At 37.3% G+C, this 27,147-nt stretch overlaps 1 protein-coding gene across 3 annotated transcripts in view; it reads right to left on the reverse strand.

The window, feature by feature from the left end:
• Positions 1-27,147, reverse strand: part of LOC139134528 (regulator of nonsense transcripts 2-like) — a 105,619-nt gene that overhangs the window by 40,078 nt on the left and 38,394 nt on the right. For all 3 annotated transcript variants that reach the window (XM_070701390.1, XM_070701388.1, XM_070701389.1), the window contains 10 exons: positions 26,100-26,274; positions 25,121-25,213; positions 24,625-24,664; positions 20,220-20,371; positions 18,233-18,299; positions 6,639-6,788; positions 6,204-6,310; positions 4,553-4,638; positions 3,683-3,791; positions 3,284-3,341 (listed from right to left, as the gene is read on the reverse strand). In XM_070701390.1, the coding sequence (XP_070557491.1) occupies positions 3,284-3,341; positions 3,683-3,791; positions 4,553-4,638; positions 6,204-6,310; positions 6,639-6,788; positions 18,233-18,299; positions 20,220-20,371; positions 24,625-24,664; positions 25,121-25,213; positions 26,100-26,274 (1,037 nt within the window). The remainder of the gene's footprint in view (positions 1-3,283; positions 3,342-3,682; positions 3,792-4,552; positions 4,639-6,203; positions 6,311-6,638; positions 6,789-18,232; positions 18,300-20,219; positions 20,372-24,624; positions 24,665-25,120; positions 25,214-26,099; positions 26,275-27,147) is intronic.

Below are 27,147 nucleotides of genomic sequence, written 5' to 3' on the forward strand. Positions count from 1 at the left end.
TATAAAGTGAATGACTAGCAAGAGTCATTCATGTTATGGTATTACCGGTAATCATTCAGGATGAATAAAACCAGACAATTTCAATAATATTGCATGCTAACTTTGTTGTCATTCACCATGTCAAACATAGATTCAAGTCATAAATTATGAAATTGTTGTTCCTTTACAAAGTTACAGCGGGTATCACTTTGGTGCCACAAGTCTCTGTGAAAAAATTTTGGTTGGAGCAAAAATCTTCTAACTTTCAGCTGTAATTGTTACTAAAAACAGCTACATAGTAGATTGAGTGCAATCAACTGTTCGCTATTGGTCCAGACAGGTTGTGCCATGCTGCTCTATTGTAAATAATCAATGAGTCGGTAACTTTGAAATGTGTGGTGATGCCCAAGCTTATCCAATCTGATTAAAATCAGATGTAGAGTACGGCGATGTCTTCTTATGCGTACGCGGTATTCTCTTGCTATCGCCTCTCACTACATCTGACCAACTCCCATAGAAGTTCGTGTTCAAATCTCGCGCTCTGGCTAAAACAGCCGACCTATCAGAAGGCGCCTTACGGAGAACAATAGGTATGACTCGCAGCATGCATATGCACGAAGAAGACGCACGAAAATCAAAAGTGTGTAACCGAGCTATTCACCCACTTGTTAACAAAGGCGCACGGCGAATTTTAAAATCGCCTTTCTGTGATTTTAATGTTGAAACATGCCTTTTATTACAATGACTGTAATGACTGTGCAAACGGAAATCATGCGGACAGACCTTGAGACCAGCTTTGCGTACGATGCCGTGTGTTCCCGGCGTAATATGGCCTCCCATTACAGCCCTGCAGACAGGAATACACGGCGACGACTTATCGGTCCTGATTTGGACCGCGCATTGTATATCCATGCCTTTTCTAACTACTTTCAGCCGAGTAACTCATTAGATAACGCCATTAGATACGTCCTTGTAAGATATGGCCGGTTCCTGGACACTTGACCGACCTGAATCGCTGGTAAACTATTACAAACGGTTGGGACGAGAGCAAATTTTGAATAGAAGAGAGCTCGGCCCGGTCAGTGGGAGAACTCGGCGAGTTGCGAGCTCGGCCAGCTGGAGAAGTCAGCCAGTTGGCGAACTAGGCCAGTAGGAGTATGGTAATACGATGAGAGTACAGTGTATATTTATTTTCTCGGTCTCGCCAAAGTTGTGTGAAAACGATGTCAATGTCATTCATGAGCGTGATGTTTGCAAAATTCCTTCCACCGTGAAGTTACCTCCTTGCTTGAACAACGCTAACTACAAAATAACATCGGCCGCACAGCGTGGTACATCTTGTTTTGCTTTCCATTAAAAAACCCTGTAAACTCACGATTTACTACCGTCAAACCATAACATGTAAAACGTTATTCATCCAACGATCAACGATTAAGTCATTGCTACTGCCAATTTGTACCTCTCGATCGTACACCCGCGCCCTACTCGCAATCTGCAGAAACGCCGAGACCGCGGCCGACGTGTTTTTCAGAGTAGAATGTCTTCTCATTGTTTACTGAATGTTCAACAAAATAACATCAAAAAACTAAAATTGGCATGCGTATAAAGGGATCTGTTGACTGTGAAGAGAAAATGTACACAATCATCATATGATAATATCCGACCTCTCCCACTGGCCGAGTTGGTCGGCGCGGGCACTGGCCGAGCTCTCTGGGTTATATCAAACTTTTTTGCAATGTGTGAGTAAGTGATTGAGTGACTAGGGTAGGCATACATCGGATTTCGGCCGAAAGTAGTTAGAAAAGGTAGTTTTTCGTGCACGATCCAAATCGGAACAGCGGTCGCCGTGTATTCCGCCTATCAATCAGCACAGTCAGCAGGGCTGTGGTGGGGGAGCTCAGGCCGTAGATACACCGGGAACACACAGCATCGTACGCAGGTCATACAGTGAGCAGCGCCGGCACAGTGAACGACTTTGGCTGCTCAACTCTACTGTTACTTATACACTCCAGTATAATGTGTACAAAGCAGCCGAGCAGCCACAACTTTCTAGACTGAAATTTGAAAGTGCGTCGTGTTGTCTACTTGACGCTGCGGACTTGAATAACGATTAGATCGGATGTAATTACATGGATCGCATAACGTGCAATCTGATTGGCTGCTTCAGAGCGCGAGATTTGAACGCGACCTTCTATGGGAGTTGGTCAGATGTAGTGAGAGGCGACAGTGAGAGAATACCGCGTACGCATAAGAAGACGTCGCCATACTCTACATCTGATTTTAATCAGATTGAAGCTTATCATGAGTTGTGACAACAAATTGAAACTGACTGTAGAAATGAATCAGCTAAAGCATGTCTTAGTGATTAAAAAGCCTGAAAAAGTTAATCAACAATAAAAATTAATTAAATGAGTAATTAAAAAAGTAACATCAGGAAGTCATATTGGATCATATTGCAAAAGAAATAGTCTAAGACCTGAATACTAATGTCATAGTATATTGTCCTCCTACAAACTTTGACATGCCTCTAAATACAGGCCTACGACATGAAAAAATAACTTATAAAGACACTAGGCTCCAAGTTTGATCACAATCAATTGTTGTAGGTATAACCTGTCTCTGTGTCAACCAAACTCGGTGTCATATTGTATGTACGCTGGATTATACTTGGAGCGAAGCTTTGAATGTCTTTTACAGGCAATGTCAAATTACAGTGCTTTTGTCATAATTTTAAACAAAAATGAAAACATCCTGGGAGACCTGCACATGTGTGTGCCATCCTTGTACAAAATTGGCACTAGCATGTCTAAGTAAATAGTTATTGACTTAAAAATAAAACAAAAATGGCTGTCTGGCCATGAAATACACTCAGACAGAGTGTACCGGTATCACATGTGGCCCTACACATCAGATTCCGTTGATGTCAAAATGGTTTGCAAATCTGCTCTTACAAGCTTCCATTGTCAAAAAGCTCTCACCTGTTTCACTAACTTCACTAGTCATTACTATGGAAGCCACAAACACAAAAATCTTAATGTCTTTAGTCACTACCACAATACAACTCTATCACATTTCATTTGATTCAAAGCAGCAGAGCTGACAATTCTGAACCAACACATACATGTAGTAGACAAATAAATACATATACACACATACATACATACACATACACACCCATACATCTTAAGACAGGCAGACATCAGTAAAATATTAGCCCGTGTGAACATGAAACCTCAAAATTATAGCACACTTACATTAAAGAAGGTAATTCACACTTATAGCACAGTTACTAATTCATACTTACCAATAAATCTTACAGTTTTTATCTTTGATTCTAAGTTGATCTGATCTTTCTTCCTTACCTTTCAGATAAAAATTGAGAAGCCAGTTAGACGACCAATGTACCAAGCATTGATGATAATATTTATGTTTTTAATTGCTATCTGAAATTTGCCACAGATTTGTTCAGAATATTCTCCCTTATTTTTTATCTATCCACTATTAACATTCCAAAAATGCCACAGAAACACAGATGGGAGATTCTGGAACACTTACTATTCTTTTGAGACAATTGTATTGCTGAGTATACTGAAATATTTCTAACATAGAACTCCTACAAAAGTCTGATATTCTGTTATTTTAATGATGCTTTCTCCAATTACAGTGTTTTCTGACAAACTCTATACAAAATAATATTTCTTACATGCCATCTGAAGTCGCCCTTTAACTTGTCCACTAGATCTCTTGCTATGTCTGGCATACAGGGGAAGAGTATGGCTACAAGACGTCCATAAAATGGCAGCAAATCTAACCTGTAAAATACATTCACAAACTCACCCTAATACACTGCAATGTTGTGATATACTTCATAATGCTTTCTGATATAGTGTTTAGATTAATTAATCATGGATCCACTTTGGGTTGGATTTAAAGTAACCATTGTTATATGTTAATCATGAGAAAAGGCATTCAACAGTACATGTCAAGCTGGTTAGCAGTATTATCGTAAGAATATTTTACTGACACTCTTATTGGCTTAAACAGCTATTTTGAGTACAATGTAATGCATTTTTCAGCATGCAAGGAAAGTATGTCCCTTTATGAACTTTGCACTGATCACTACCCAAACATCTATTCCTGTAAATTTCTTCTGATCAGAAATGAAGCATACATGCCAGAGTTCATAATCGAAGAATGTTTAAATTATTGGGACACGAATAACAAGGAAGCTCTGCTGTGAGTTGATAGCATTTCATTATATACATTTTATATACTGAACATTTTCAGTTCAAGGTATCATTCATAATTTAAAAAATCAAAAATAGTGACTGGAAAAATCTATCAGTGCATTATACAAAGTCTGCAGACAACTGACAAAGCTGGTCTGTTGACATTTGATGTACATACACATGAAAAGGCACATTTTGATGGCAAAAAAGTTCAAAGTTGGTACTGGCCAGTGTTGAGGTGAGTGGACCTAGATATGGTGACATGTACACAATCTGTGACACCTAATAACTCTACCTTCATGCTGGGACTGGCAATCTACAGCGAAAATAAGGGATTTATTTACCTTGTTCTTGGAACCAGAAATAGTGTCTTGACCAACTTCTTACGATTAGCCTTTGTGTTTAGATTCATGCAGAAATCAACTGCTGCCTGAAATGATAGAAATTGCTAATGAAGAGACAAGTCTTGGTTGTTGAAAATCATGAATGAGATATAGTACCCACTGGATTCACTGTTTTTTGGAGCTGTTGATTCCTGTTTGGATTGTAACACTTCTTGTAAATGACTGATATTATCACTGTCAAGGGGAGCCGTTATTGACTAGTAATAATGTATTGGTTGATTATATCAGAAATTTCACATTCTGCAGTGTCTCATTCTCTTATGGCTTTAATTGAAAGTTTACATCTGTGTTGGTATCAGGATTATTTTTGTGATGTATGTCAGTTTCACTTATTGATATCGGGGTTGGTATGTCATCAGTGAAATGGATTATCCATAGTGTGGTGTTGGGTTATATTATATATAATATAAAATACCTGTATAGGAATAAAAAGAAACTCATCTTTGGTTGGAAGACTCAGATACAAGATATGTTTGTAGTGTTTGTATAATTCCTGGACACAAGTACCAGTAACATAATATATTTCATTGCATGATTGTACTCCGTGAGCAGATTGTAAAACTCATGAAATCTGACTGGTTGAGCTTGTTTTGCAATATGATTTTAAGATAAACAAATTATTACAGAATGACTGTCAAGCAACCATGTTGGATACTTTGCATCAAAAGTTAGAACATACCGGTATATATTATTATAGATTATGTATACATTAAAGTACGTTGTCCTTGTATAAGATCTTACCAAACACGGTAACAAAATGGCCGCCTGCTTGCAATACCTATTGCATCACAACAGTAATTGATCGAGATATGTACGTCATATTGTAGTACACAGCTTTTACACCATCTTTGTATGACATAAATTCAAGCATGTATGTGCAATGGTTCCAAACACGGGAAAATTTGCACAAATATGGCCTCCTGGAGGCAATATTTTATTGTATCACAACAAATATTAACAAGCTCATGCATGTCATAGTACATTACCCTTATAACAACTTTGAATGAGATCAATTCAGACATATGTCTGTGGAATAGCTTAAGGGTGAAAAAAAATCATAATAAAATGATTGCCTGGCAGTCACATATTTAATGGTATCAGAAAATAAACTTGACATGCACATGTACTGCATGGTACTTTGCACTTGTACCGAGTTTAAATAGAATCAGTCTAAGAATGGCTGAGTAATTATTCTTGATGAATAATTGGTGTGTGTTCTTAGTGGATGGAATGTAATGTCAAACATCATGAGTATACTTACTTTTATATGGCTACAAATTTAAAAGAAATAAGTTTGAAAATGCCCTCAAACAGATGATCTCTGATAACATTGATTTTTACTGTTACATGAAGTAGTTTTTAAAATCTGAATGCTCTGGATGATATTTGGCGTAGGACATAGAAATTCCGTGAACATTTCATGAGATTTTGTAGACAGCCTGATAGAATAGTTTAGTACATGAATACTGGCAAACTGAGTACACTTGTAGCAGTATTTGAATTATGATGACACAAATGTACATATATGTACAGATAAATAATAACTCAACAGGGTACACCACTGTACTTTGTTTGAAGTGACTTAAAATACCTGATCAATAAACTCTCTGTTGACACAGGTTGGTAACTTCTGTAGAAATGCTTCTAGCAGAGCTTTCATGCTGATGTTACTTCCAGGGTCATCTTCTTCAGTGTCAACTAAAATTATGAGAATATACCTTGTGATTCAACTTGGAGATTCTCAGTTTACTTGGAGGAAACATCCTGAGGACATGATTCCAAGTAGCATTTTGTTTTGTTTGGAAGGTGAATTTTGTCATTACATCTACAGTAACTGTTGTCTTTTTGGAGGAAAACTTGGACAACCTCGAGCAAGCAACTTGCAGCAAAATCGCCATACATAAATTCATATGAGAACCAAATTTCTCTCATTTAGATTTTTCATTAAGCAAACCATTTTTGACCAGATATCTACTAATGCAATGACAGCTATTGAAGAGATGAAAAGTTTAGTACATTCTCTTACCATCAAGTTCTGCAACATATTCAAGATCTTCCATGATCTTCTCTTCTTCCTCATCAACTGCTTCATCAGTTGTTGCTCCACTTTCATCTATTTCATTTTCAGTCCCTTCATCTTCAGTTTCCGTGTCTGTTACTTCAAGCTTACTCATTTCTGATGAGACACAAATTTGCATTGCTTGTATTTACATGCTATTGTCTGACTGCAATCAGGTGACACTGAAGGAGTTTTAGTTCTATATTTGTCCTTCTTTCATCTATATCCATTACCTCTGAGAATGGCAGACTACGTGAATCAAAAATAATGTCACTGTCTCATAATTGTGTATTGAAGAAATGTTCATAAAAGTAGACATGAAAACCACTAAAAACATTTTGTTCTTGATATATTGATTGAGATAATTTGCATGGAATACATTCTACCCTTTGATGTGATGCTGCTTATGTTACAGTATTCCTCCGATTATAAGACCCTCTCTCACTTTTGGAGGATTTTCAAAAATGCTATACATCTGTGTATAAGACCCCCCCTAGTTTAGTTCAAAAACCAACAAAAATTGACGATAGTATGACTTCAACTATCACAAATACGAAGTTGCTGCTGACTGACCAACTAAAGATCTAGAAGAGCCTTAAAGGTATACTGTCACCTGTTCCAATTTTGCCACAGTTAGCATGGAAACAGAAAATCTAACCAATCACAGATTTTAAGCGGGTGGCCGCTTTTTAAAAACAGCGCCCTCACATTGGCATTTTGAATACAAGGAATGCCCCTTTGACCATATATGGGCATATTTAGATTACAGGTGACTGTATACCTTTAACATGCACATTTACAAACAACAGCTGATGTAGCTGACTGCCCATTGACACTTTCAAGGTCGTTTGGCCTTTGTTTGAGCCTATTGAAAAGCTGCAATGGAGATACTATTTGTTAGGCAGGGTGTGTAAGCATGAGCATAGTGTTGTAAATAATTAATGGTTAAAATTTCCTTTAAGACCTAGAAAAATCATTAAAGATGCTAAAATGATGTGACATTGACATTTGTTTACAGGAATGGCAGGCAAAACCGAATTTTGTCCTTGTACTTTTATTCTGTATCATTCCGTTGTTAACCTTCTGTGGCCCCTGGTCCATATAATAGAGTAGTCCAATGAACGGCATATTGCTTTGCTGCATGCCACAAGCCAATCCACAATGTGTGTGTTGCCATTTCATGCACAGGTTTATTGTTTGTAGCTAACAGTTTTTCATCATGGATCATGAATTCTTACTGTTGACTACCATGAATTTCATTGCCATATCATTAGTTTACTCGACACAGATAGACCTTAGATTGAAAGAGAGGTTGGTTATTTTTACGTCCAGCAAATGCATGTACTGTATATGCCATGAGTTCACTGCATAATGCCAATATGGTGAATACATGATTGACTTTCTGTTTTGAATTGTCTCCGTCTTTCAAGAATTGTTTAAAAGTTTTATTTCACCTCACGAGTCATTTGATCAGACGGATTGTTTGAACAGAGGAAATTTTAACGATTAAAAAACAACACGTCAGTTAGGTTGGGAAGTCATTGTATATATAAGTAAGCTTTAGTATGTTCTGCCAAAAAATGTGTGAAAGTCTAGAGTAATGCTGAATTGATGTGAATAAATTAGCATAAATTAGCAGTGTTAGTTCAAAATACAGGATGGCTCGATTATAAGATTCCTCCCTGATAATTACAACCATTTCATGTTGCTGACCTCGAGTCTTAGAATCGGAAGAATACGGTACTTCATTAAAAACTATCACCTTCATTGAAGCAGAAATTGATTACAGCAGACTGCAATGTCATTTCTGCTATAAAACCAAAAATACCTTGAACATTTTTAAAGTGATTTTTAAATATAAAATGATGACATAAATGGGTTGTTGGCCATATCATGAAATCTTATCCTCATCAACAATTGTAAAAATACCGCCAATGGCGCTTTGACATAATGACTGCATAGTATTATCAGCATTTATCAACAACCCCACTCACTGTGAATTAGACAGACCATGAAGTCAATGTGCAACATATAGCTAAAACACAATTTTTCACATTGCGATTTTAAGCCGATTTTTATGAGAAAGGGACATGTACATGTATATGGAGAAAAAAGCAGAAGACATATTCGTAAATGGTTTGTTAATTGAAAATCATGTATGCATGCATCTCTTGAAAAATTTTGGGGTTATAAGGTATAACAGTAGTGTAAGAACTATAAGGTTAGAATAAGTTAGTAAAGCTAAGTTGACAGTAATTAAGATTACAAAATTATACACCAAGCTATGGAAATCTGAATGAAATAAATGTTGAAAGAAGTAATTGAAGCTAAGATAATAAACTGAATTACTGCTAAAAGGTTGGTAAAAGGCCATCACAGGAATCGGTCCATACCATGGTGTTGGAAACGTAAAGTCAATCTTACCTACCACCCTTTTACAAAAAGGTCTATAAATATTAGTCAATTTAAGGGTGCAAGATGATTAAGTAGGGCAGCAAAGTCATGGTCATCTTTTTGTCTAATACCTTGTGTAAGTTCATGAACTTCACATAAATCTTGCTATAGATTTGTTACTATGGGCAATAACTGTTTCAGATCATTTGAGAGCAATCCATCCATGACAGGTTTTAACTGTAATATAGGTTCTATATAGAGGAGAGAACATTCTCAAATAATTTTTTGTTCCCTGTGAGAACACACAGACAGATGCTCAGGACAGATGCTGGTGCTAGCTTGATAACTAACCTAAAACTTGTAACTTCATTGTCTAGAGTAAAGACTGTAACATGTGATGTCCTGGATATTTAACCCTTTCACCACAATGGTTTTACCCAAACCCATTGTTATCAATGGTGATCTTGGACCTGTTTACAGGGAACTGGGGGTGAACAGGTTAATCGCTGGAATGTGAATATCAAAGTCTGTATATTGACTCAAGGATGTTTACTCAAGATTGAAGTGAGCAGATATGAGACAATATGACAAATGCCTAGGGTCATCTCAAATGTGAGAATCTAAAGTATGAAATATGTTGTTTTTTATCACTTTTGTTGCCCAAAAGAGTGTGGAAATCTCTGAAACTTCCATTCAGTGCATCCTCCATGTTTCTAACATTTATCAAACACACATTTCTGTTTCAAAACTCATAAAACAGTCCAAAATACAGGATTGGTGTACCTTCCAAAAATTCATATAAGGAAGGCCTCTAAAATCAATTAGTTAAAAAAGGGGTCAACAATTTCCCATATCTATCTAACCGCTGATCTGTTTGGCACCATTTTTCCGAATCAAAACCTTGACATTAGTCTAAACATCTGTACCAAATATCAACACAGTCTGTTCAGCAGTTTTTGACTTTTTGTCGTTTACGGAAAATGTTCACTGTCCGACATCCCACTCAACCCCATCTTAACAAGTCATTGATAATGACATAGTCCCCACTTGTAACACAGGGTGTTGTCTAAATGTCCGTTCCCAGGGGTGGGTAGGTGTTTCGTTGTATTGCTAATAAAGATATATTCTACCAACCTTTGGTGTTTTGGTCTTAAACTTAGCACTGCCCTTGACAATCTTGCGTTAACGTTTTATCAACATGCTGTATCTATTATCTGATGAGTTTGAGTGCCTAATTAGCCAAAGTAAGCAAGGGTAAATTACTAAGCTGTGGACGCTGTCACCAGATTATCACCGGATTAAATTTGACAAAGTCAACAACGAACGCGCCAGTAAGGTATAACTGAAGAAAGGGCTGAAACTCTCAAAAGCCGTGTCCAGAGGTGGTCCGTAAAACTAGTGGACACTTTATATTCATGTATTCAGAAACAAACAGAAGGCAAAACAAACTTGAATATTCATTTGTAAACGAACAGGTCGGAAAGGTGGACCTCCCAGGAATGCGTGGTATGTGTTGAACACACCTTGGTAACGTATCGGAGATGTGTTTATACTCTTCCTGCTGGCCCGGCAAAAACCACCTTGGTCGACGTACCTAACACCGCATCGAACTGAATCAGACTTCACGGGTATATTGAAAAATTCCGTGTTAGTCGAGAACAAGAACGGAAAAGACTTTATTAACTCGACGTTCGAGCTCGCCTTCAACTTGTCCAGTTTATCAACTGCGTTCTTGCAATACGTACACTTTTGTATTAGTCTTCTTGTTCAAGTAACAAAAAAGACATGTTTTGCATACGACCGATTGTGTGCTCTGCAGTACGAGCGGTGTTGTGGGTTGGTGACTACGTGCCTGCTGATTTTATACAACGCGATATTTTGCTCTGAATTTTTCAATTGACCCCATGTGCTAAGTTAAAACACAAAGAAGAAGGTTGAATGTTCTCTCTGCAAATGAAGTTGCATTTCAAACACGAACGATTCGGATATCTTGACCTCAACATTATTAGCTACGCAGCTCGAAAGTTATGCTCCGAAACAGGACGGGAACATTAGTCAAAGCCGGATTTTGCATGGAAAGCATGCAATGTACTGCATACTGCATATGCTCCCTTGGGTCTGAGACTCCCGCCCTCTCTGCCATAAACGTCATTGAGCTGCCAAGAATATGATAGTGCAGTCGCGTGAATCTGTGTATATTTTGATACATTATTTTATCAATCCTTATACTCAACTACCTAACGCATCAAACAAGGGTCATGTCAGGTTCTTAGGACGTTCTCCTAAAGACATATAATCGATTAGTGTGGCGGACTGATTTTCACCAGGTTTGAGAACTAATAAATAACTGGTCGTCAGTGTGTCTTCGCATATCAAATCGACAAGTGTATTAGTAACCTTGAGGGATCACATCCTTCACTGTAAAGTTGTTTTTATACAAAACACATTTTCGAGAAAGCTGACGTGCAAGGGAAAGACACAGCAACTGAGTCCGACGGAGGCGCAAAAAACGGTGCATTCGCATTTGTGTCCGATGTACACATCTCTGTTATTCCATTCTATCAGTCGACGAAGCCTACGTCAAATTGTAGTGAACTCCGAGCAAAGTCCCACATAACATGTAAAGGCGAGCCAGTGGCCATATGATGATGGATTGCATAAACTTCGAAGTCGAACATCCTTAACTGTAAAGCGGCGGTTTTTTTATATAAAAAAATTTTCGGGAAAGCGAATGTGCGAGGGAAAGACGGGGAAAGACACCGCGATCGCGCGACTGAGTCCGACAGTGGCGCAAGAAGTGTTTCCCCGACAGTCAGACATATACAGTATGCAATATCATGCATTTCTAAAGCGTGGCCAAACGTTGACATAAAAAGATATGTCCAAAAGGTTTTGATTATATATAGTTATTACAGTGTTACGCAGGGTTTCACGCGGGTTCAAAAACTGACATAAAAAGATATGGTGTCCAAAAAAATTCGTTTTATTTAGCTGACTGATTTATCGTCTTTGCTATGGCCTAAACATCCCCGTTTCGTTCGACAAGACCGTGACATCAATATCTCCCAACGTATAGATCAACCTGGTTGAGTATTACTATGCTTCCAATGTGTCTTCGCAGCTTTCATCTCGTCTTGAAACGAATAAGCATAGGCCTATAAAAGGCACAAAAATACTTTTGCCGACTAGTCAGTTTTTATGTAACAAGCGGCGAGTTTCTTCCCCCAAACGATGACCGGCTGTAGTCAAAAACACATAGATTGTCATGTCCGTGTTTATAAACACCGATGAGCTTGACCCTCGATCCAACCTTCCTCGATCCCAAAGCATGTTGGCTAATTTGTTTACCTCTATCGATCATGTGGGCTTAAACTAAACATTTCTAAGGTCAAAGGTTTCTAGTTCCGGCTTCCGGTCTGACGGACCACATCGGGACACTGACTCCACCACTTCGATTAGTGTTCTATTGCTCATAGAAGCAACCGACGAAGGCATATATTGGCCTGTCCCCGTTTAAACATGTCAGAAACTGTTGACGTTCGAAAAATTAGGAAATGTTTATTGTAAAGTAGATTTCTGTGAACACGGCTTTTGAGAGTTTCAGCCCTTTCTTCAGTTATACCTTACTGGCGCGTTCGTTGTTGACTTTGTCAAATTTAATCCGGTGATAATCTGGTGACAGCGTCCACAGCTTAGTAATTTACCCTTGCTTACTTTGGCCAATTAGGCACTCAAACTCATCAGATAATAGATACAGCATGTTGATAAAACGTTAACGCAAGATTGTCAAGGGCAGTGCTAAGTTTAAGACCAAAACACCAAAGGTTGGTAGAATATATCTTTATTAGCAATACAACGAAACACCTACTCACCCCTGGGGACAGACATTTAGACAACACCCTGTGCTTGTAATAGGAGTATTAGTCTTGATGGGGCAGGGAAATGTGGTCATTAAGAAGTATCACTGGAGTGTATATGTTGAGATCTATGGGCACATAGGTCTATGTCATTGTTCCCAATTTGAATAGATACGTGCATAATTAATGAGGTAAAGCATGTGTTGTCATAAGATCTCCCATCCTACTAAATACAAAGGACATAGCACTTGTGGTAACGTATATTTTAGGTAATAGGTCATAGAGGTCACATGTAATTTGGTAAAAAAAATTTCTTTCCTATAGTTATCCCTATATACCAAAAATCAGACATCCAGCTCTATTGGCTTGCTCAGAATTAGACATGTGCATAATTAATGAGGTACAGTATGTGTCGTCATAAGGTCTTCCATCATACCAAATATGAAGGGTGTACCACTTGAGGTTACTGAGTTATGGACAAATATGTATATTTCAGGTCAAAGGTCATTGAGGTCACATGACATTTTGTCAAAAAAATTGTATTGCTAAGTTATCCCTATATACCAAAAATCAGACCTCAAGCTCTATTGGCTCGCTCAAAATTAGACATGTGCATAATTAATGAGGTACAATATGTGGCGTCATATCCCATCATACCAAATATGAAGTGTAGCACTTGTTGTTACTGAGTTATGCACAAATATGTATATTTGAGGTCAAAGGTCATTGAGGTCACGTGACATTTTGTCAAAAAAATTGTATTGCTAAGTTATCCCTACATACCAAAAATCAGACCTCTGGCTCTATTGGCTTGCTCAAAATTAGATATGCACATAATTAATGAGGAACAATATGTGGCGTCATAAGCAGTGTGCGAAAATAGCTTCAGGTCATAAGGACCTGCACCAAGCCAAAGCTTCAGGTCCTTACAGAAAACTGCCGGTCCTCAATAATGGCAGTTGTTAACGACCATTAAAGTCAACTTCTCCACCAATACTATGCTTTTGAATGTTGTAATATTTAATTTTTCATGTCCTTTTATCAATAGAGTCAGTAAGTATTCACTCCAAAGGACTATTGTTCACATAGATTGCAGAATAGTGTAGGTGAATGATCATGAAATATTCATGTACATGATCTGACATGATCTGGAATCTGAAAAAGATCACAGCCCTCATCTTCCTCACTGTCATGCGCACACATTTATCAATGTTTTCCACCAGGGGGGGGGGACTACGGGACTAACAGGAGAATTTGACATTTTTTCTAGCCATGTCAAATCCCCCACTCTCGGACTATAAAATGATGTCAAACACCCAGGGGCCGGGGAATACAGGCTCATGCACTGGCTACATGTGGCTGATGAAAGCGCTAAATTTTGTCTATCGTAACTTTCTATGGGGAATGGTGTTCTTTACATTGCTGTGCACAATAGCGCTGTTCACGGTTATACGTTTGTTACTAAATATAGCTGTACGCGCGCGACATCAGACACGCAGCTTGAAATGCGGACAAATCTTATCAATGTTGCATACATGGCCGTTTTTGCAGCTTGCACTCTGAGTCGTGAATATGCCTTTTAGTATTCATTGTTACACTAGCAGTCGCCTACTAAGATTTGTTTTCGTCGATTTTGCATGCGCAATTTCAAAAGCGTAATCTAAAAATGCGGACAAATATTTATTTTTGCATATTAATGAAACAGTGACGTAAACTGTGAACAGTCCTATTGTATACTACACCAGGGCATGTGATATTGTGATTTGAAAATGGTTGGCGAGCTGAAATAATCGCAATCAAACCAATCCATAATCCAATAACACTAGGTCAAAATTTGTAAGACAATAGTTGTAAACATAGACACAAAACAGCACAGAACAGACAGTAAATAGACGGTACACAAACAAAGTCAAATTCATGAAAGAAAGATATATGGACCTCTGGCCAAAAGACCAAGAAGTGATGTCAGGTGTTTCGAAAATAGTAAGCGCATCCTGCCCCACATGTGGCACCTGCCATATATCAATCTGTAAGTCAGATAGGTAGTGGTCACTAACTAAGGCCCCATGTCACCGATGCCATCAGTGATCATTTGTCGAAGAGAGATATTGTATTTATCTACCAGCTTGCGATACCTGCCAAAAAAGCGTTTGAATGTAGAGACAAGTCTTGCTCTGGTGTAACCTTGATTTAAAAGTTTGTAAGAGAGATGGCCATGTCTCTCTACAAAATCACCATATGAACTGCATGCTCTTGCATATCGAATAAGCTGGGAAATGTATACCCCATAAGCAGGTGAGAGTGGAATATTACTGATGAGGTGTGGAAAATTGATTATACTAAAGTTGAAATCATCTCTCTTGTCATATAGCCTAGTTGAAAGGTGACCATTAGAGTCAAATTCAAGTAAAATGTCCAGATATGAAGCAGAAGAGGCCGTTTCTGTAGTTTCTTTAATCTCCAATTCTGGAGGATAAATCATAGCGAGATATTTATTTTGAAAAGTACTTCTGAAATAAGCCAACGCAAGTGGTAGAAGAGTGAGTGAACAACTTAGTATCCTGAAAACAGTCATGAGTATAAAGGGTAGTGTATGAATATTTTTTATGCAAACATTGATCACTACGACTTTTTTATTGTAATGTAAAACAGTAGGGAAAAAATACTTGGTGTGTATTTTGATATGACGTATGGATTACTAACAAAATTTAAAAATCAATAAATAAATATGCTTAAATGTGGCATCTGTTGCATTCATGAAGAAACAGATGAAGTTATACTTTTAATTAAAAGGATAAGTATCGTAACTTTTTCTCGATTATAGAAATTGCAGACAACATGAATGGCACACGTCGCCACTCGCGGAATCCGGAAATGAATGCATATTTTCTGATCGAAAAGTTTGCTGGGTCTCATCGCCCTTTGAAAGCTTAAAGTTATTAAAATGACTCTGAAAAGTTTGGCAGACCTCGATACTGCTGAAAACCATCGATCAGTTCATCAGGTTAATCGGTTAATCAGTTAATGATACCGTAAAATCTTAAAAGACGTAATTTTTTGAGACATTTAGGCCTACAGTCCATTATGACGCTGAGTTTTGTCTGCCTGTCATAAAACGGTATACATCGAAACAATTTGAAGCCCTACTCTCGGCCTCTGAGAGTGTAAACGATGGATCGTGCAACTCGACAAAACTGTTAATGATAAGGTCCCTCTGTTTATAAAATGTACACTTGTTATCACGATATATCGTGGTAAGAGTCGGCCTTGTGAACTTTGGTTAAAGACCAACGAGCAAGCAAGATGTTCTAGCGATCCACAAACAAAGGGAGCGAAACTTGAACTTGACTGTCGACTGCAGGTACTGCAATTGGGCTGTCGTGTAACATCTAGTCCTTGTTCAAAACTTGAGGTAAAAAATACCTCCATGTTCAAAACCAAATATATTTAGTCAACAGCACTGTTCTCGTAGTAGGTTTTCGTCTTAAACTCTTCTGTGAACCGTTTATATGTTTTGAACGCTTCAATGGAAAATCAAAGCGAAGAAAACAGAGTCAGTTTGATAAAATGAAGGGCTGTATTATGTACATTTGTGTACATGTAAATTCCGAACACTTAAAGTTTGGAACTACTGAAGTAGTACTGGGTGTTGTTATCATAGGACACAGATGTGCTAACATTACTAGGGTTACTCTCTCTACACGAGTATTATTATAATATTATGTCACATTGTTGCACCAAAATCAATAAATTCCATCATTGCTAGAATCTGTATGCAAGGACATAATTCATACTGATCTGAATGTAATCAGTTGCACCGTGTTATGCGCGTCGATCGGAGGGGTTAGACTTTTCGTAAATGTAAAAAGTCGCAAGACAAAAAATTACTATGTTGTCACATTGTCAACTCCCATCACCCCCGGTCTGGTGTACCATAGAGATTAAATTCCCCACTACCAGGACTCGAAGTGCGATCAATATCCCCTGTTGGCCCGCACTCCCACGGTGGAAAACATTGATAGGTGCATGACATTCAAGTCTGAATCGCATGATTCAGAGTCAGTCATCATCTGCATCTGTTACAGGCCTTGACGGAGAAATTTTCATCATTTATAACAAATTTCAGTCGGTCATAAGGACCGACATCTTGCTAAAAACTTGCGGCCCGACGAGAAATCTGTCAGTGTCGGACCGTCGGACCGACGTTAATTTCGCACACTGGTCATAAGGTGTCCCATCATACCAAATATGAAGGCTGTAGCACTTGTGGTTACTGAGTTATGGACAAATATGTATATTTGAGGTCAAAGGTCACCAAGGTCACGTGACATTTATTCAAAAAAATTTGTATTGCTAAGTTATCCATATATATACCAAAAATCAGACCTCTAGCTCTATTGGCTCGCTCAAAATTAGATATGTGCATAATTAATGAGGTACAATATGTGGCGTCATAAGGTGTCCCATCATACCATATATGAAAGGTTTAGCACTTGTGATGCTGAGTTATGGACAAATATGTATATTCGAGGTCAAAGGTCACCAAGGTCACGTGACATTTTGTCAAAGTGTCTGAGATATCTGCGTGAATGGATGGACTCACGAATGGACATGACGCAATCTATGAGCCCCGTGGACTTTATCTGTGGGGACTAAAAGCTGTGTCACTGCATCCTTTTTGCAATATGAATATGATGAGAAACTAAATTTTTATTTTTCTGGGCCTTATACATGGGAGTCTATGGACTGCCTTATACATGGGAGTTTATGGAGAACTGCCTTATACATGGGAGTCTATGGAGGTGAAAACTAAAAAGTCCTCTACCACGGCCAAATTTGATCGCATTAAACAAATCGACGTGCATCTGTATGGGGTAGGGTACTATCCTTGTGCAAAGTTTGAAAGAAATTGACCAGGGCATGTCTGAGATATCTGCGTGAACGGACGGACACATGGAGGGACGCACACATGGACGGACGGACGGACATGACCAAACCTATAAGTCCCCCCGGACAGTGTCCGTGGGGACTATTAACATAATGAAAAAAAACTGCTGAGTCAGCAAATTTATCTCACTTGAGTTTCTTAAGAAATATTCTGTTCATTTTACCCATGAATCATCACATTAACACCAATATTTTACCATATATTTCAATAAAGTGTGTGAGTTTCAGAAAAATTACAACATTACAACAATGCCTTCTTATCTAAATGCAAGTTATTGAATTGGATTATGATAGACTACTTCCCTAACAAGGGATATTTGGTCAAGGTTCACTTCACGAAAAGACTGCGTTGGGACTTTTTACCTTCCTCTAACTCTTCCACTGTTTCTTCTTTGGTTACTTCATTCTTCTCACTGTCTTTGAACAGAATCTGAAGAAGTTGTAAAAATACATGATGTGGTCTCATGGTTTTGAGAATAGTACAAATGTGAAGATAAATAGGGGACGCTGATCACTGTGCATATACAAGACAGTGTACTGTGTGCCCTCTAAGGACAGGTGAAAAAAAAAATTTTTGAGTCAAACTGGAGAGAACTTGATTTGCTTTAACACTTTCACTGCGTAATTAATTTTTATACATGCTTTCCTGTGCGTAGTTTTCTATGGATATAGGGCCTTACAAATATTGATTTACATGCATGAGCTGTATCTTTGTAATTATAAGAGTATTCGGGACAATTTTTTCAGTGAGTATTGCAATATGACAGAGCATGATAAAATTGAACAAAAGGTCATGTGACACACCTAGAAGGTCACGTGATCATGGCGGCCATATTGGTTTTTACCAAAGAAATTCAAAAATGTTGCATTTTGTTGTTATTTCAATATAAATGTATTTTTTTCAGTGTACCACTTTAACAATTACTACTTACGTTTTATTAACTCAAATTCAGTAGGGGAATACATACTCTAAAACATATTCCACATAAATGAGGTTAATATGCATATCTATTACAAGTTCATCTTCGAACAACAGGTATCATCTGATATTCAAAAGAGAGCTATATTATATATAAGCTTATATACTGGTAGCTAGTCCGATGTGTAATTGTCATTGATAGATTGATGTCGTACAACATCCACAGGATACCCCATCAACGTTTGTGACGTCGGTCACCGACCCTTTGTCGCACTTTTCTGTCAGCATGCTCAGCTGGCCTACCTTCCTGTCTTGCTTGCAATCTCCGTCTTTGCTCAACTGGTTTGGGAACATATAGAGTTGTAATTTGAAATATGACTTCCGCTATCTCCGTCGAGTTCAGTTTCACGATCACTGACAATTCCACTATCACTGTCTAGAAAAACATGCTCAAGGTCTTAGTCGGTGTTAAACTGTGCCCGCGTTGCCATTTTTAGATACCTTCTGACAGAAAAACAACAACTGATGGCACGATCCTTACAAATTACGGCGGAGAAATGACCGAGTATGGCGGCATTTGTTTACAAATTTGGCGCGCATGCTCATTTAGGTTTGACCTCTACCTCGTATGCTAAGCTAGGCTTGAGGAAATAGTCAACAAACATGATGTAGATCAGACAACGCCAACGTATATCGAACGCATATAAACGCGTACGTTCTTGGCGCATTTACGCGCCTCCCTCCTGGCCACAGAATATGCCCTCCCGCGTTGAAAGTGTTAATCGAGTCATCAACATGCATGGCACAAAACGATACAAGCAGGTCAGTAACAATCACTACGTATGGATAAGAAATCATCAGAATTGTTTCTTTCTGAATGCATCAGTTCTGAGTAGCTAAATTCATGTTCAACACGGTAAGGTTGAACTTGGCAGACCAAAATTGTGGGTATCCATTGCTGCTGTAGCATGGTTCATAGGTTGCAAGACTCCTTAGTAAGACCTCCTAACTTAGTGACACCATATCAAAGTTTTTACCTCATCAAAAAATAGTACACACAATCGAAAGCAGCTAGATGGCCCTTCAATATTAAAGACAACAATGGCAAAATACACCAAAATTAGGAAAAAGAGTGTTTCCAAGGAAATGACTCGTATATTTTGTATGTTTTTGCAGAGATTTGTTGAAAAGAATATTCTTCAAAAGCTAGAAATGGCAAATGATTCTTCAGAACTTTTCCTTTAAACTTAGCTGTCAACACTGTCAATGATATAAAAATTATCAGCTGGTACCTTTCATACCTGGCTCAGATCTGTACAATAAGCCAACCAATAGGAACATGCAAAGTATTCTAGTTTTCCTTTCTATCTTTAATAGTCAAAATATAATGCTTCTTGGCAGACAACAAATCACAAGAGTTTGTTAACCTACCCCGGGTACAAATGCTCTGAGATTGATCAGACTTTCATAGAAGGATTTGGTATCTTCATCTTCCCACAATGAAGTTTCAAAGTCAAATTCTACCGTAAGGTTGTATGGGTTGAATTTCTCAATGCCTACTCCACTCTCCAGTCTGGCACTTTCTACATAACATAAATATTGCAAACAAAATTATTTGACATTTTAACATACTGCTGGTTTCAGTTTTGGTGAGTACATTGTATTGACAGTTTTCATACTCAACTTTGTACTTTACATAGCTGTCATTTTTCATAGAATACAAACTACCAGATTTCAATAGTATTGCAAGAATTCAAGAACATGCTGAATATTGACATTTTGGAGACAAATATCTGTAATTTATAGACTTAATGCTGTGAGAAAAAAGTGAATCAGTGAATGTCAACAAAGAATCAAGTATGAGGACAATGGCTCTACTCCAGAATAAAGAGGATGCACAGTGTTAAACACACCCAATACGCCAAAGATATCAAGCGATGGTTGTACAATCGAAATAATTAATAAGTGTGTATGGAAATACATAAATTTATATGAATGTTTCTGCTTATAGTTTTGTTTGTGCTGTGGTCCATTTGAATTCCAGGTTTAACCCATCAGAACAGTTGTTCTAGTTATTTTGAATGTCATTAAGTGTTTTGCCAAAAGAGGAGAAAATTAACGGACAAAATAGTAAAACTGTAATTATAATTCAAACAAAATTCTCAGAAATTTATATTTTTGTGCCTATTTCATGCCAATCTGGATAAATGTACATTAGGTCATCAATAGCAAACATATATACCATATATTAATACAACTGGACAATGAATTTGTAAATGGTAGGTCAAAATGTCAAACACGCAACCTAGCATCCGATACAGCTCTGCTGCATTATGTTGAGAACAACTGTTTGTGACACATGTGCTGATGAAGAATGTGGATATCTTTGATAGTTCATTTCAGAATGGCCTAACACAATATAGCAAAAATACCGTCAAGGACACTATGTGCTCACATTCGGTTTGAATTGGTCCATTCGAGAAAAATTTAAACCAGGAAAAACAAGAATGACAAAAGCAAATAAGGTCTCCAACTTAGGTACTAGAGGTCATCTTTAGGAACATGCATATCAACTTCTATAGCAATGGAGAAGCAGATCCTAAATATACAAGCAAATGTCAACAACAAAAAACAGAGAAGGCTTGATAAAAAGAAAAGGTGGGAGTGGGCAAAAAATGCACAAGGGATCTGGTAAAAAAGTAATGCTGCATCATCAATCTTCTTGACCCTACCCCCTCCTGAATATCAAATGTTCCACCCTTGGTGTTACATAAGACCAAATGACAGGAAGTACATTTACAACCTTGGAGATTTTTTAATTAATGCCATGAGTGTTATCACTCTAATGTAAACAGCACTTAAGGTAGTAACAGATAGTGAAATGCCTTCCACTGTGGGCGGTGATTACAACATCTGGAAATATCCTGGATCCAAATTTCTCATCAGTTCTTGTATGTCTTACATAGAAAAGTTGCAAAAATTGGTCCAAAATGAAAAAAATCACCTTAGCTTTGTTTTCTGGATCAAATTTTCCAACAAAATGATACCAAACATGACAAAAGTATGTTCAAAGCCTTCAAAATTGTCTCACAACATATTCTGGGTTGGTGTTGGTCATTTAAGGTCACAAACTGAGAAAATTACCTAAAATATACAAATTTTGGGGTTTACCAACACTTTGAGCAGAAAATTTATGTAATAACATCTTTCGGGACTTTATACCAAATGACAAAGCTATCAAACAAGGGACTTTATACCAAATTACAAAGCTATCAAACAAGTAATTTTGAGATAAAGTTTTCTTGACCAAAAATGACAATATTGTCCTAAAAATACAAATTTTTATATTTCAGGACAATTTCAACATATCTAACTATTGTCATCTCTGTACGTCTGTGTACCAAATATGAAAGCTGTCTGTCCAGGGGTTTTAAAAAGGAAATACTGTTTCAGATTTTTTGACCAAAAATGACAAAATTGCTCAAAAATAGTAATTTTCCTAATTTTGTCACAATTTCAACAAATTAGAATAGTAACACCCTTGCAAAGAGACAACCAAAATTTGAGAGCGATTGGGCTGGTGGTTTCAGAGAAGAAGAATTTTTACTGAAAATGAGAAAAATCACCAAAAAATTCAGCAAAAATACAAAATTAATAATATCTTCACAATATTCATAAAACTGTATAAGGTTCACCTAAGGTACTTGCACACAAATTTTCAAAGCAATCAAAAAAGCAGTTCTTGAGTTATTAATTCTTAACCATTTTCACATTTTGTAAGCTCATTTGCATAATTTTGGCAATGCAGACTTCATTTGAACAAAATCCCATCTATAGCCCAGGATGCATCAACACACCAAATACCAAGCTGAAATGTGCAGCGGTTTGCCTGTTTTTGATGTTGACGGACATACTGTACGTACATACATACATACATACATACATACATACATACTTACATACATACATACACACATACATACAGACCCCATCGACTTCAGCCTATACGATAAACTCACATTGGTATAACTAAATGTGAGCTAAAAATAGCTGCAAAAATACACAATTGAAGATTTCATCTTAATTTGAACATATCACATTAAGATCATCCCTAAGATTCTACCAACTATCAAACGTATCAGACAAATAGTCTTTGAGAAACAAATTTTTTGAGAAACAGTGGCAAAAACTGCCCCAAAATTCAAAATTACAAATTAAGATCACCTCTATAACCTGTATACTTAATATCAAAGCTATCAGACAAGCTGTTTTGGAGAAAAAATTTTTGACCAAAAATTGCCCAAAATTCAAAATTGCAGATTTAATCATTATTTCAATATATCACATTTAGATAAACCCTAGGAATCTGCACACCAAATATCAAAGCTATCAGACGAGTAGTTTTTAGAAATAAATTTTTTGACCAAATATGGCAAAAATTGCCTAAAAAGTGCAAATTTGCAAATTCATCACAATTTGAATATGTCACATTTTTATTATCCCTATGAACCTGAAAACCAAATACAAAAGCTATCAGACAAGTGGTTTTGGTAAAACAAAATTTTGAACAACAAGTCATCGTTGATGACACAGTCCCCACTTGTTAATGGGTATTTTGATTACAGGTCCTCAGAGAGGATAGAGTCCTCTTCATTAGGTCTGTGATAAAAATACTTTTGAATGAATTCGCTTGATACATGTCTGAGTTATGGTTCAGGACATGAAAAAATCGTAAAAAATGGTCGCACAGTGGCCATATTGGATCGCATCACAAAACAAATTGATGTGCATAGCTATGACATTGGTCGATGTCCTTGTACCAACTTTGAATAAAATCGGTTGAAACATGCGGATATGCCTGAGAAATGGCTCTGTACATGAAAAAATCGTAATAAAATGGCCGCCTGGCGGCCATATTGGATCGTATCACAAAACAGATTGACGTGCATATGTATGACATAGGTCAATGTCCTTGTACCAACTTTGAATAAAATCGGTTGAGATATGCCCGAGTTATGGCTCTGTACATGAAAAAATCGTAATAAAATGGCCGCAGAGCGGCCATTTTGGATCGTATCTCAAAACAAATTGACGTGCACAGCTATGACATTTGTCAATAACCTTGTACCAACTTTGAATAAAATCGGTTGAAACGTGCCTGAGTAATGGCTCTGTACATGAAAAAAATTGTAATAAAATGGCCGCCTGGCGGCCATATTGCATCGTATCACAAAACAAATTGACGTGCATATCTATGACATTGGTCAATGTCCTTGTACCAACTTTGAATAAAATCGGTTGGAACATGCCCGAGTAATGGCTCTGTACATGAAAAAATCGTAATAAAATGGCCGCCTGGCGGCCATATTGGATCGTATTACAAAACAAATTGACGTGCATATCTATGACATTGGTCAATGTCCTTGTACCAACTTTGAATAAAATCGGTTGGAACATGCCTGAGTTATGGCTCTGTACATGAAAAAATTGTAATAAAATGGCCGCCTGGCTGCCATATTGGATCGCATCACAAAACAAATTGACGTGCATCTGTATGACATATGGAGTAATCCTTGTACCAAGTTTGAATGAAATCGCTACAGGCATCTCTGAGATATCTGCGTGAACGGATGGACGCACGCACGCACAGACGCACGCACAGACGCACGCACGCACGCACGGACATGACCAAACCTATAAGTCCCCCCGGACGGTGTCCGTGGGGACTAAAAATGACAGTGTGTCAATGTAATGTGGCATGTGTCAATATCAAAAGTGTTAAGAGTTCATCATCTGGAAATGGTTTGTCCACATTCACTTATGTACCGGTACTCACCGTCTTCAGGGAGATCTGGCATGTCTTCATCTAAAAGATCCTGATATTTGATAGAAATGTATTACAGCATAAAATTGACGTTGCTAAACACTATTGAACATCATCATGTATTATTATGTAATTTCATAATTCTTTTAGTCATGCACAACAGTTACTTTCGGCACCACAAATTTACTCTAACTGTTCATCCCTTGTACCTACATTTCCCTCTCTAGAGGTCCAACTTTACCATAGAAAACAATGGGATTAGTTCCAACCACTGTGGTGAAATGGTTACGCCACAGACAGTTTCAACACTACTAATGTCGACAGATGTAATATTTGCTGATCTATAGTGGCAGTGATAGTAAATTGGATAATTTATATTGTTCATTGTACTTTTAACAACTGCTATACAATGACCCTGAACAAAATGATAAGATGGCTCCCATATAACCATGTACTAACATAAAATCTGTCAACACATACAGATGGGGTGGTCAAACAATATACTCACAGAAAAAGTTGAAACATTTACAAGTAGTTTTTGATATGCTGCTTGGGCTTTTTCAGTCTCTTCTTTCATGTCCTGATTTAGCTCTCCCTTCATCTGATTTGATGAATAGAAATCAAAGTTAAAATTTCACCAAATACTTGATCACAACATTCTGTATCTCTGGTGAAAAGGTCAGACTAAAAATAATAATGTTATACACAAAGTAAGTAGAGAAGAAAGCATTTGCAAGCAGAGTTCCCAGGGGCATATGCATATCAGATGCTGCTGAGTAACTGCTTGGTTGTGCCCACTATCTTCCCCTGTGATGTCTGTGGGCAGTGTGAACATAATACAGATACGTCAAGTGTAGGCACAGATAAATGTGGGTCAATGTCTGACTAGCTCTATTTCTATGTCTGCCTGGTGAAGGAAACAAAGAGGGTACAAAGTTTTGTATTTTTATTTACTGTTATGGGTATTATAACTTTCAATCTACATTATGAAACAAACAGCTACCAAATAAATTTTGAAATTTCTTTGATGATGGCTCAATTTCAATTTTGGACCCTATTTTCCCATTACAGTAATACGTTTATTTAAACTTGGTCAACTGTAGTACAGACACCATGCTATCAAAAAATACAGACTCAGTATCTATGCTGTCACATTTTTTTCCTTGGCTGGTCAAAATGCACCCAATAGCTTACTTACATAAAAAGAAATCAGCTGCAATCAGCAAGAAATGCCATTGATTCTTGATTTGGTACAATCAGCCAAATGTTTTGTTATCTATTAGCCTAAAGTCTGGTGCCATGAGAATATGAAGCTATGTTTAACTGGTATCTATTTGAATGAGTTTACAGTAGATAACAACTGAATACACAGACAGCAATTAATGCACCTCGTCAAAAACTACTATCTTCCATACTAACTGGTATAATATATACTTTGAAATAACATAGATGAAACATATCTTGCAGATAAAAAGTGTCACATATACCTGTAAGGTCTTTCTATTTTGCCGTTCCATTTTTTGTAACTTTTTATGTTCCTGTACAAGATGTTTGGTCAGAGAGCTATAGTAATCTCTCAGCATATTTTGGCAAGACTTCTGAACCTCAGTAGAGAAGATTTCACTCTTTGGAAGGCAAACATTGAACTTTTCTGCTAGAAGTCTATGGATAGAAATACAAAATAATAGATTTCATGTAATTTTTAATAAATGCTGAATTTTACATGAATCAAGGCTTTCCTGTCTTTATTTCCAGGCCTTCTTTCTACTAAGTGTAAAGTCATAGATTCATTTGTCTAATGATTTTGAAAAGTTGCTAAGATTACACATTTTGGATACACTGTTGTGCTCGAAGACATAGAAACTGAATGACTATTTAAACAATATTAAAATTTTGCCTTTGCAAGAAAGTTTTCTGTTGGTACACTGATCTTACAGCAAAGGTGAGACTTAATATATAGGTAGCTTGTAAATAGGAATATGCAATACTAATTGTAGGAAAATCACATTTTGATAGCATATTTACATGCTGTAACTATTGATGAATACAAAGAAGTCTGTGGAGCCTGATAATAGATTGTAACTTGCCATATAGAAAAGATGTATGTACCACAGGAATTTAGATGGCTTTCATCATGGGGTTATTATTTTAGGACCATGAAAAAACTTGATTTTGAAACTTCTATAATAGTTGAGTTTTACCACTCTGAACAGCACTTTTTTGTGTAAGGGAATTCACCTCTATCTGGTCACTTGGTGGAAGGCAAGTGAACTACCATAGAGTGATGTCAGGGAGAACAACAATCACTTCTCATTGGACAAGTGGCCAACAGGGCTCTGCTGTGAATGGTCACAAATAACATGATGGAAATTGTATCTGATTCTACGATACAGAAGTCAAAACGTACAAAAAGCTCTTGATCATATTGTTTTATCTCTGCCTCTTAATGTGCAAGCTACACCACCTGGTTGCCAGAAATGGAGTCACACGAAAGAACAAAGACATGGTAGCTGGTAGATTATGTGAATGTTTTGT

This window comes from Ptychodera flava, chromosome 6 (assembly GCF_041260155.1).
Source record: "Ptychodera flava strain L36383 chromosome 6, AS_Pfla_20210202, whole genome shotgun sequence".
NCBI lineage: Eukaryota > Metazoa > Hemichordata > Enteropneusta > Ptychoderidae > Ptychodera > Ptychodera flava.